This window comes from Alosa sapidissima, chromosome 8 (genome assembly GCF_018492685.1).
Source record: "Alosa sapidissima isolate fAloSap1 chromosome 8, fAloSap1.pri, whole genome shotgun sequence".
Taxonomy (NCBI): Eukaryota; Metazoa; Chordata; class Actinopteri; order Clupeiformes; family Clupeidae; genus Alosa; species Alosa sapidissima.
Window position 1 is genome coordinate 32,289,829 of NC_055964.1, and position 10,000 is coordinate 32,299,828.

Sequence of the window (10,000 nt, forward strand, 5' to 3'; positions counted from 1 at the left end):
GCAGCATCACCTGACTGCTGATGAAGACCGCTGCTCCAGGTCTTACCCTCATTTCAGCTCCACTGATGCAGTGTGTGTGTGTGTGTGTGTGTGTGTGTGTGTGTGTTGGGGCTTCAGGCTTGTTTCAGTGTGTGTGTGTGTGTGTGTGTGTGTGTGTGTGTGTTGGGGCTTCAGGCATGTTTCATTGTGTGTGTGTGTGTGTGTGTGTGTGTGTTGGGGTTACGGGCTTGTTTCATGGCTAAGCAGCAGAAAAGTAGACTCAGAAGAGCAGTTGAGCAGCATATTATTACAAATGAGCATGTTAATGAGAGCTGGGTGCAATAATGAGGCAGGGAGGGAGGGAGGCAGGGAAGAGATTTAGAGAGAGAGAGAGAGAGAGAAAATGCTGTTTATTTGATTTTATAATTGGTATCAGAGATCTGCACCCCTGGACACCAAGACTCTGGCCCGTAGAGGTGCAGGGGCTAAGAACATGCCTGGGCTGTTAACGGGGACTCATGATGATGACCATGCTTGTACAGTTTGCTCAGGATATATATGAAGTGGAATCACTGCTCTGCATCTTTCTAATGTTAATCTGTGTCTGACATGAGTGTTCATTGTGTGTGTGTGGTCTCTCTCCTCTCCTCTCCTCTGTGTGGTCTCATCCTCTCCTCTCCTCTCCTCTGTTCTCCTCTGTGTGGTCTCCTCTCCTCTCCTCTCCTCTGTTCTCCTCCACTCCTCTCCTCTCCTCTCCTCTCCTCTCCTCTCCTCTCCTCTTCTCTTCTCTCCTCCTCTCCTCTCCTCTCCTCTTCTCTTCTCTCCTCCACTCCACTCCTCTCCTCTCCTCTCCTCTCCTCTCCTCTCCTCTCCTCTCCTCTCCTCTGTGTGGTCTCATCCTCTCCTCTCCTCTCCTCTGTTCTCCTCTGTGTGGTCTCCTCTCCTCTCCTCTCCTCTCCTCTCCTCTTCTCTTCTCTCCTCCACTCCTCTCCTCTCCTCTCCTCTCCTCTCCTCTCCTCTCCTCTCCTCTCCTCTGTGTGGTCTCATCCTCTCCTCTCCTCTCCTCTGTTCTCCTCTGTGTGGTCTCCTCTCCTCTCCTCTCCTCTCCTCTCCTCTGTTCTCCTCTCCTCTCCTCTCCTCTCCTCTCCTCTTCTCTTCTCTTCTCTCCTCCACTCCTCTCCTCTCCTCTGTTCTCCTCTGTGTGGTCTCCTCCTCTCCTCTCCTCTCTCTAATTGCATTGCTTTCATTGTTGTTGTGTTTGTAGCTGCCAGGCCCTTATGAAAGTGGGTCCATTACCCAGATTGTGTTCTTTATAGTGGGCTGCGTCGTGTTGGTGTAAATTTGTCACATTGACAAACAACCCGCCAGTTTTAATTTGCTGCCTAATGGAAAGCCACTGGTATTGAGGTGTGTGTGTGAGAGAGAGAGAGAGAGAGAGAGACTGGTGTGAGCAGTGTTGTGCGTGAACGAGTTCAAAAGAACGCGTTCATTGAACACGCTCATTTTTTCGTGAACGTTGAACTGAACGCAACACATTTTTTAATAAAGAACTTGAACGTGAATTAGTTCACATTATGTGTCATGAACGGCAGACATCACTGTAAATGAACGTTGAAATTTGTTAACTGAGTGACATCTGTTTTCTCTTTTGAAACGCAACGAGAGAAAGTTCCTCCCTCCTGTATTCTCGCTGGTGCCGCTTAAATCATGTATTACCAGACATAAATGGTTTTGACATTGTGTGCGCAATGCATTGCGGGCAACGTAGTGTCCAGCTGAGAATAGTTGAATAGCATACTGGCTTCCGCACAACGTTACCCGTGATGAATTGCAGCAGAGCGGGGTAGGCATAGCAACGCCGCGTAGCAGGCAACGACGAGAGCGCGGAGGGCTGGATTTCTTTGCACTAAGTATAGAACTGGTCTACCTTGTCTGTACTGCTGCAAGTTTCACCTGGTAAGAAACCCACAATTGCAGTGTCATGAGCAAATGTCTAATGAGCAGCTTCAAAGAACGTATAGTGATTTCTAGCTCGTAGTGTGAAAAAAAGTATTTTTTAAATATCTCACGAAAAAAGTAAAATGAACTGAACTTTGAACTAGTTCAGAATTAAAATTGTGAACTTTGAACGTGAACTGTTCACTTTGAGCATGTATGAACTGAACTTGAACTAGTTCAGAAAAGCTGTGAACTGGCACAACACTGGGTGTGAGTGTGTGTGTAAGGGCCGGGACACACCGATTGTCGGCAGAAAAGTAGTCAGACTGATCAGTCGGCTCCCGTCTCCCCGAGTCGGTCAAAAAAGTGCCTCGGAACACACTGAAGCAATGCCAACACCGAGCGTACGTTCTGCGCGTGCGTAAGATGTAATACGTTTCCATAACAGCAGGCGGCGCTAAAAGATTCAGAGCCAAAAAGATTGTCTAGTTACCAAGATTAATCAAATGTTTCGCCAATGGAATGAATTGGCACTACATGTAGTTTCGGACTTCTCTGATTAAGCAATAAGAAAATATAAATATATATTGTGTACTATTTTATCGTAATTGCTTGTGTGTGATTCAAATAAAACACTCTTTCGGACACAGAATAAATAATTTATTTTTGCCTGTTAACTGAGCTAGCTAACTTTAGCACAGTAAACGGAAAGTGAATGGAAACTGCTAGTGACTATCGCTAGCTAGGTAGCAACTAAGGACTTTGGTTAAACTTGTATGTTGTTGCAAACTAACCTGAAATAGCATACATATGTTCAGTGTGGTAGTCTACTAGTTCTGGCAAAAATATGTTAGGGTAGTTTATCAAAATGGGTTCATAACTTGCATTGCTGAATGTAGGGCTGATGGTCATACTAATCTGAGATACTGTGTAGTCAAGGGCTCTCACTCCACCAATCAGATTGGTCATTGAGGCCGATTCGACATGTCAAATCGGCCAAAATGAACACCGACAGCTCCACTGACTGACGACGGCACGGGACACACCAAACCGACTCAAGTCCCCGACCTCGCCCGACTGACCGACGGCTGATAATCGGCTTGGTGTGTTTCGGCCCTAAGAGAGAGTGGTGTGTGTGTGTGAGAGAGATGTGTGTATGTGAGAGAGAGGTGTGTGTGTGTGTGAGAAGGGGGAGAGCGAGAGAGAGATTTCTTTGTGTGAGTGAGAAAGGGAGGTGTGTGTGTGTGTGGGTTGTGGGTGTAGGGAGATTGTAATGGCAGTGGTGAAGAAGAGGCATTCAGGAGTGCTGCCAAAGGCGTCAGCGTCCGTGGCGTTGGTGTGGCCGAGCTCGCCAGCACTCACTGGAAGTGCTCTTGTACCTGCACTGAATGTGTGATCAGCACCAGGCCATCAGGAAATAAACTGTGCACTTAGCTCCTTATGCCAAGGTCGTATGCTCCCTATGCCAAGGTCATAAGCTCCTTATGCCAAGGTCGTATGCTCCCTATGCCAAGGTCATATGCTCCTTATGCCAAGGTCATAAGCTCCTTATGCCAAGGTCGTATGCTCCCTATGCCAAGGTCATAAGCTCCTTATGCCAAGGTCGTATGCTCCCTATGCCAAGGTCATAAGCTCCCTATGCCAAGGTCATATGCTCCCTATTGCTCCCTATGCCAAGGTCGCATGCTCCCTATGCCAAGGTCATATGCTCCCTATTGCTCCCTATGCCAAGGTCGCATGCTCCTTATGCCAAGGTCATATGCTCCCTATTGCTCCCTATGCCAAGGTCGCATGCTCCTTATGCCAAGGTCATATGTGGGAGATGCAGTGAGCCCAGAGACGTATAAAACAATACTCGTGCTGTGCTCACTTTTAAAGCGGTTGTTGGCACTTTTGTCTTCTAGCACCTACTCTATGTATTGACTTCTGACCTGAATGTGAGGCACAATGTATTAAGGGTGTGTGTGTGTGTGTGTGTGTTCGTATGGAAGCAGCGGGTCTATATTGAATGCCCTGGTTATGGTAACTATGGTAACTACCTGGTTATGGTAACTGATCAGACTGTGGGGCACAATGTACTAATGTTGTTTGCGCTTGTGTGTGTGTGTATGCATGTGTGTGTTGTGGTGGTGTGTATGTGTGTGTGTGTGTGTGTGTGTTTGTGTAGAAGCAGCAGACCTGAAGCAGGAGGAGCGTCTGCAGGAACTAGAGAGCTGCTCAGGGGTGGGCAGCACTTCTGACGACACCGAGGTCCGAGAGGTCAGCTCACGACCCAGCACACCAGGACTCAGCGTGGTTTCAGGTACGCACACACACACACACCCATACACACCCATACACACCCATACACACACACACACACCCATACACACCCATACACACACACACACACACACCCATACACACACACACAGACCCATACACACACACCCATACACACACTAACACACACACACACACACTAACACACACACACACACAAACACACACACACACAGACCTATACACACACACAGACCTATACACAAACACGCACACGCACACACACACACACACGCACACAGACCCATTCCCATTGTACATACACATGCTCCCACTTGCAAAAATGGTCTTTTTTGTATTTCACTGTGTGTGTGTGTGTTAGGTATCAGTGCCACATCAGAGGATATCCCCAACAAAATAGAGGATCTCCGCTCAGAGTGCAGCTCAGACTTTGGTGGGAAAGACTCAGTGACCAGTCCTGATGGAGAGGAGTCCGCACACGGTGAGTACACACACACACACACACACACACACACACACACACACACACACACACACACACACACAGCATGATGGTGTTGGTGAGGTGTACTTCTCTCGGTGATGGTGCTAATGGTGTTGCTCTATTCCACATTCTGCCCTCTCTCCTCCCTCTCTCTCCCTCCATCCATCACTCCCCTTTCTATATTCCTCTTTCTCTCTTTCTCTCTCTCGCTCTCTATCTCTTCTCTCTCTCCCTCCCTCCCTCCTTCCTCTCTCACTATCTCCCCCCTTCTCTCTCCCTCTCTCTCTACCTCCCCCCCCTTCTTCTTGTTGCTCTGTCGTTTCCTGTCCCACAGGAGCTTCTGCACCACATGACTCCTTACTGGCCATGTTTGATCCACTCTCCTCCGGTGAAGGTAATTCTGTGTGTGTGTGTGTGTGTGTGTGTGTGTGTGTGTGTGTGTGTGTGTGTGTGTGTGTGTGTGTGTGTGTGTGTGTGTGTGTGTGTGTGTGTGTGTGTGTGATCCGCTCTCCTCCGGTGAAGGTAATTCAGGGGCTCTGGGTGCTGTGCAAGGATGGCTCTGTCCACCCATTTTGTGTGTGTGTGTGTGTGTGTGTGTGTGTGTGTGTGTGTGTGTGTGTGTGTGTGTGTGTGTGTGTGTGTAAGGATGGGTAGACGAAAGGAAATGAGGATCATTAACAGTCACCTAATGGCCAGGGGCTCTCCAAACAGCTTGAGCACGGATAAATGGAGCAAGCAACACACACACACACACACACACACACACACACACACACAAGCCTCCCATCCAATTACCCAATTACTGGACAGAAATATTAGTAACACCATCAGACGTAAGAAGCCCTGTGGAAAAGACTTCATTTCCTCTTCTGTCCCAAACACACGTGTCCCCCCATCACACGCACAAACACACATGCCCCCCACCCCCCAACACACACACATGCCCCTCTCAACACACACAAACACACATGCCCCCCCCCCCAAAACACACTCACACAAACACACGTGCCCCCCCAACACGTGCACACACACAAACACACACACACACACACACATGCACCCCCCCGTACACAAGTACCCACAAAAACAAGTGTCTACAAGCACCCCCTACAAACACACACATGCACATGTATCCACAAACACACACATGCACACGTATCCACAAACACACACATGTACCCCCTACAAACACACATGCACACGTATCCACAAACACACATATGTGCACACCTCCATACACGAGTGTGCTAACTGCGGGTGTGTGTGTGTGCATTTGTATTTGCTTTCAAGGTGGCAGAAATGTCTTTGTCTTCTTTCTTTGTGTGTGGGCAACTGTGTGTGTGTGTATGTGCGTGTATCCATATGTGTGTATGCGCGTGTATCCATATATATATATGTGTGTGTGTGTGTGTGTGTGTGTGTATGTATCCATATCCATATATGTGTGTGTGCGTGTGTCTATGTGTGTGTGTGTGTGTGTGTGGGTGTATCCATATGTATATATATGTGTGTGTATGTGGTGGTGTATCCATATATATGTGTGTGCGCGCGTGTATCCATATATGTGTGTGTGTGTGTGTGTCTCCTTGTGAGTGTGTGTTGAGGTGAGCAGGCTGACAGGTTGCTAGACCTCTCCCCAGGTGGGTTGGCACTGTCCCCTGGCCTTGTGTGCGGGTGGGTGGCACAGCCTGGCATCAGAGCGGGCACCGCAGAGCAGCCGTACCCTTGGAACAGGTGGCCTGCTTTCACCTGGGGTCTGTCTCTCTCTGACAGCTCTCTCAAGCACACGCGCACACACACACACACACACACACACACACACACACACACACACACATTCTCTGTCCTGTCACCTGCCTGTGTGTGTGTGTCAGTGTTTATTTTCAGCAGATGTCTCTCTCCAACCTAATATGAGTGCACTCAAACCTGTGTGTGTGTGTGTGTATTTGTTTGTCTCTGTGTGTGTGTGTGTGTGTTTGCAGCAGATGTCTCACAAGTTTATCTTTCACCACTCAAAGTGCAAGTGTTTGTGTGTGTGGAGTGAGTGTGTGTTTGTGTTTCTAGTTTGTAACATTAATCAGGATCATGCAATACTTGACGGTCAAACACCCCAATAAACAGACTCTTCACCCAACCCCCCCCCCCCCCCCCCGCTTTGTCCTCTTTCCTCTCCTGTCCTTTTCTCTCTCTTTCTTCTTCATCTGTCCATCCTTTTGTCTTCCTTTTTTCTCTTTTCACTTCTTTCTTTTCTTTTTTCTTTTCTTTCATTTCCCCCTTTAACTCTTCCTGCCCCCTCCTGCCCTCACCTGCCCCCTCCTGCCCTCTCACCTCTTTTCCTTCTCCTGTCCGCCTGTCTTTTCTGTCCTCCACTCCTGTCCCCTCTTCCCTCCTCCTCTCCTCTCCTCCCCCCTCCCCTCATCTCCTCCCCATCCCTCCCCTCCTCCTCTCCATCCCTCCCCTCCTCCTCTCCCCTCCTCCTCTCCATCCCTCCCCTCCTCCTCTCCATCCCTCCCCTCCTCCTCTCCCCTCTCCTCTGCTCTTTTCTCTTTTCCTCTCCTCTTCTCCTTTCTTCCCCTCCTCCTCTCCCCTCCTCCTCCCCATCCCTCCCCTCCTCCTCTCCATCCCTCCCCTCCTCCTCTCCCCTCCTCCTCTCCATCCCTCCCCTCCTCCTCTCCATCCCTCCCCTCCTCCTCTCCCCTCCTCCTCTCCATCCCTCCCCTCCTCCTCTCCCCTCCTCCTCTCCATCCCTCCCCTCCTCCTCTCCCCTCCTCCTCTCCATCCCTCCCCTCCTCCTCTCCATCCCTCCCCTCCTCCTCTCCCCTCCTCCTCCCCATCCCTCCCCTCCTCCTCTCCATCCCTCCCCTCCTCCTCTCCCCTCCTCCTCTCCATCCCTCCCCTCCTCCTCTCCATCCCTCCCCTCCTCCTCTCCCCTCCTCCTCCCCATCCCTCCCCCTCCTCCTCCTCCATCCCTCCCCTCCTCCTCTCCCCTCCTCTGCTCTTTTCCCCTCCTCCTCTCCATCCCTCCCCTCCTCCTCTTCCTCTCCTCTTCTCCTTTCTTCCCCTCCTCCTCTCCCCTCCTCCTCTCCATCCCTCCCCTCCTCCTCTCCTCTTCCTCTCCTCCCCTCCCCTCCTCCCCTCCCCTCCTCCTCTCCCCTCCTCCTCTCCTCCCCTCCTCCTCCCCTCCTCTCTTCCCCCTCTCAGGCTCGTCCACGGGCACCATCGTGCGCCCCAAGGTCCACTACATGCGGCCGGGCCCACCCCCCTCCGGACCCCCCGATCCCGGAGGTGGGTGCCATGGCGCCCCCCGAGCCCCCCCGCGCCCTCTGTTCGCCCCCCCACCACGGGCTGGCGCAGGAGCTGGAGCATGGCAGCAAGCAGCGCCACTCGTACCCCGGAGCGCCTGGTGCGCAGCCGCAGCTCCGACATCGTGTGCGGCGCCGGCCGCCGGCCCACCAGCGAGCCCTGCCTCAACCCGCCGCACCATCGCCGAGGACCGCGAGCCCGACACCCACGCCACGCACGCCGGGGCCACCTCATCGCCCAGCAGGGACTCCCTCAAGGGCGAGGTGAGGACACACACACACTACACACACAAACACACTACACACACACACACACTGCACACACACACACACACACTGCACACACACACTGCACACACACACTGCACACACACACAAACACACCACACAAACACACACACACACTGCACACATGCACACACACACTGCACACACACTATACACACACACTACACACCCACACACGTACACGTACAGTCTTATATTCTCTCGTTTACACTCACACACGCTCCATTTGGACCTGGAAGACATGACCACTGTCTCTATGTATGTCTGTGTGTGTGTTTGTGTGTGTGTGTGCGCGTGTGTGCCTGTCTGTGTGTGTGTGTGCCTGCGTCTGCCTACAGGTTGAGGACAGGAAGGACAGTGACGATGAGAAGTCGGATCGGAACCGGCCCTGGTGGAAGAAGCGCTTCGTTCCTGCCATTCCCAAAGGTGAGCTGCCCTGTGCCTGCTGTCTGTGCCAGCGTACCCTGTGCTCTGTGCCAACGTGCCCTGTGCCCCATGCCAACGTGCCCTGTGCCCCATGCCAGTGTGCCCTGTGCCCCATGCCAGCGTGCCCTGTGCTCCATGCCAGCGTGCCCTGTGCCCCATGCCAGCGTGCTCTGTGCCAGCGTGCCCTGTGCCCCATGCCAGCGTGCCCTGTGCCCCATGCCAGCGTGCCCTGTGCTCTGTGCCAGCGTACCCTGTGCCCACTCCTCTGCTCCTAGTGTGGCCATTACTGGGAGGGGCATAACGGGAGACGGGTGTGACTGAGTTATCTCTCATGATGCTCACACAGTAACACACACTTACAGCTGCCATCAGGTGTGTGTGGCTCCTGGTGTTGCTGCATGGATTTGTCATCTGCGTTTAAAAAAAAAAAAAAAGAAACTTCCCTTTAAGGGAAAAAAAACCCCAAAAAAACCTTAATGACTAATTGCCTGGTGTTTAATTTCATGTTCTGGAAGTCTGAAGACCTTGTCAAGTGGTGTCAGAATAGGAAACTTCCTTCTCGGGTACTGCGACAGATGCATGCGTGTCTGGCACTTTATGGATATCTTCCTAGACAGATCATTTCTTAATACCAGAGGCCTCATTCGTCATCCGGGGATGCACTCAGACAGTCTGCAGGCTCAAATCCTGCGCTAATCAACATAAATAATCACTTAAGATGAATAGGATCTGCAGTCACCCACTGTCGGCCCATAGCTCTTATCAGCGAGATAATGGCCGTGGAATAGATAAACATGCCGTGCGCCGGTGCTGGGAATGGTGGGATAGATGAAGGAGTGGATCTCAATGCCGTCGCGTGCGGAGACAATCCATCACGCGTGAGGTGGCGTCACGCCACGCCACGTCTCGTCTCATCGCCGTAGTCACCAGGCACGTGAGCATGCACGCGGTGTTCTAGCCTGTTCTAACGGGGAACCTAGTGAAGAACACGCACACAGATTCATTAAGCCAGGTAGATGTGCTCTTGAGAGAACCTGTCCCAGCACAAGCTCACATGTGCTAGTAGTAGATAGATACTTTATTGATCCCCAAGGGGAAATTCAAGAATCTATCTATCTATCTATCTATCTATCTATCTATCTATCTATCTATCTGACGAGGAACGGCACACTTATGCACACAGGGTGGTTTCAGGTTCTTTGTGATCCTGCAGCACAGGCGGTTTCATCCCCCCCAGTCTGTCTGGGTCAGTTGGGCCATGTGTGTCTGTGCATTTGGAGCAGCAGATGGCCGAGACAAG

At 51.4% G+C, this 10,000-nt stretch overlaps 1 protein-coding gene across 1 annotated transcript in view; it reads left to right on the top strand.

Moving 5' to 3' along the window:
- gapvd1 (GTPase activating protein and VPS9 domains 1) overlaps nucleotides 1-10,000 on the top strand; it is a 61,443-nt gene that overhangs the window by 39,615 nt on the left and 11,828 nt on the right. The window contains 8 exon segments of the mRNA XM_042102381.1: nucleotides 4,085-4,219; nucleotides 4,562-4,681; nucleotides 5,019-5,078; nucleotides 7,886-7,935; nucleotides 7,937-8,074; nucleotides 8,076-8,156; nucleotides 8,158-8,250; nucleotides 8,613-8,700. Coding sequence (XP_041958315.1) covers nucleotides 4,085-4,219; nucleotides 4,562-4,681; nucleotides 5,019-5,078; nucleotides 7,886-7,935; nucleotides 7,937-8,074; nucleotides 8,076-8,156; nucleotides 8,158-8,250; nucleotides 8,613-8,700 — 765 coding nt within the window.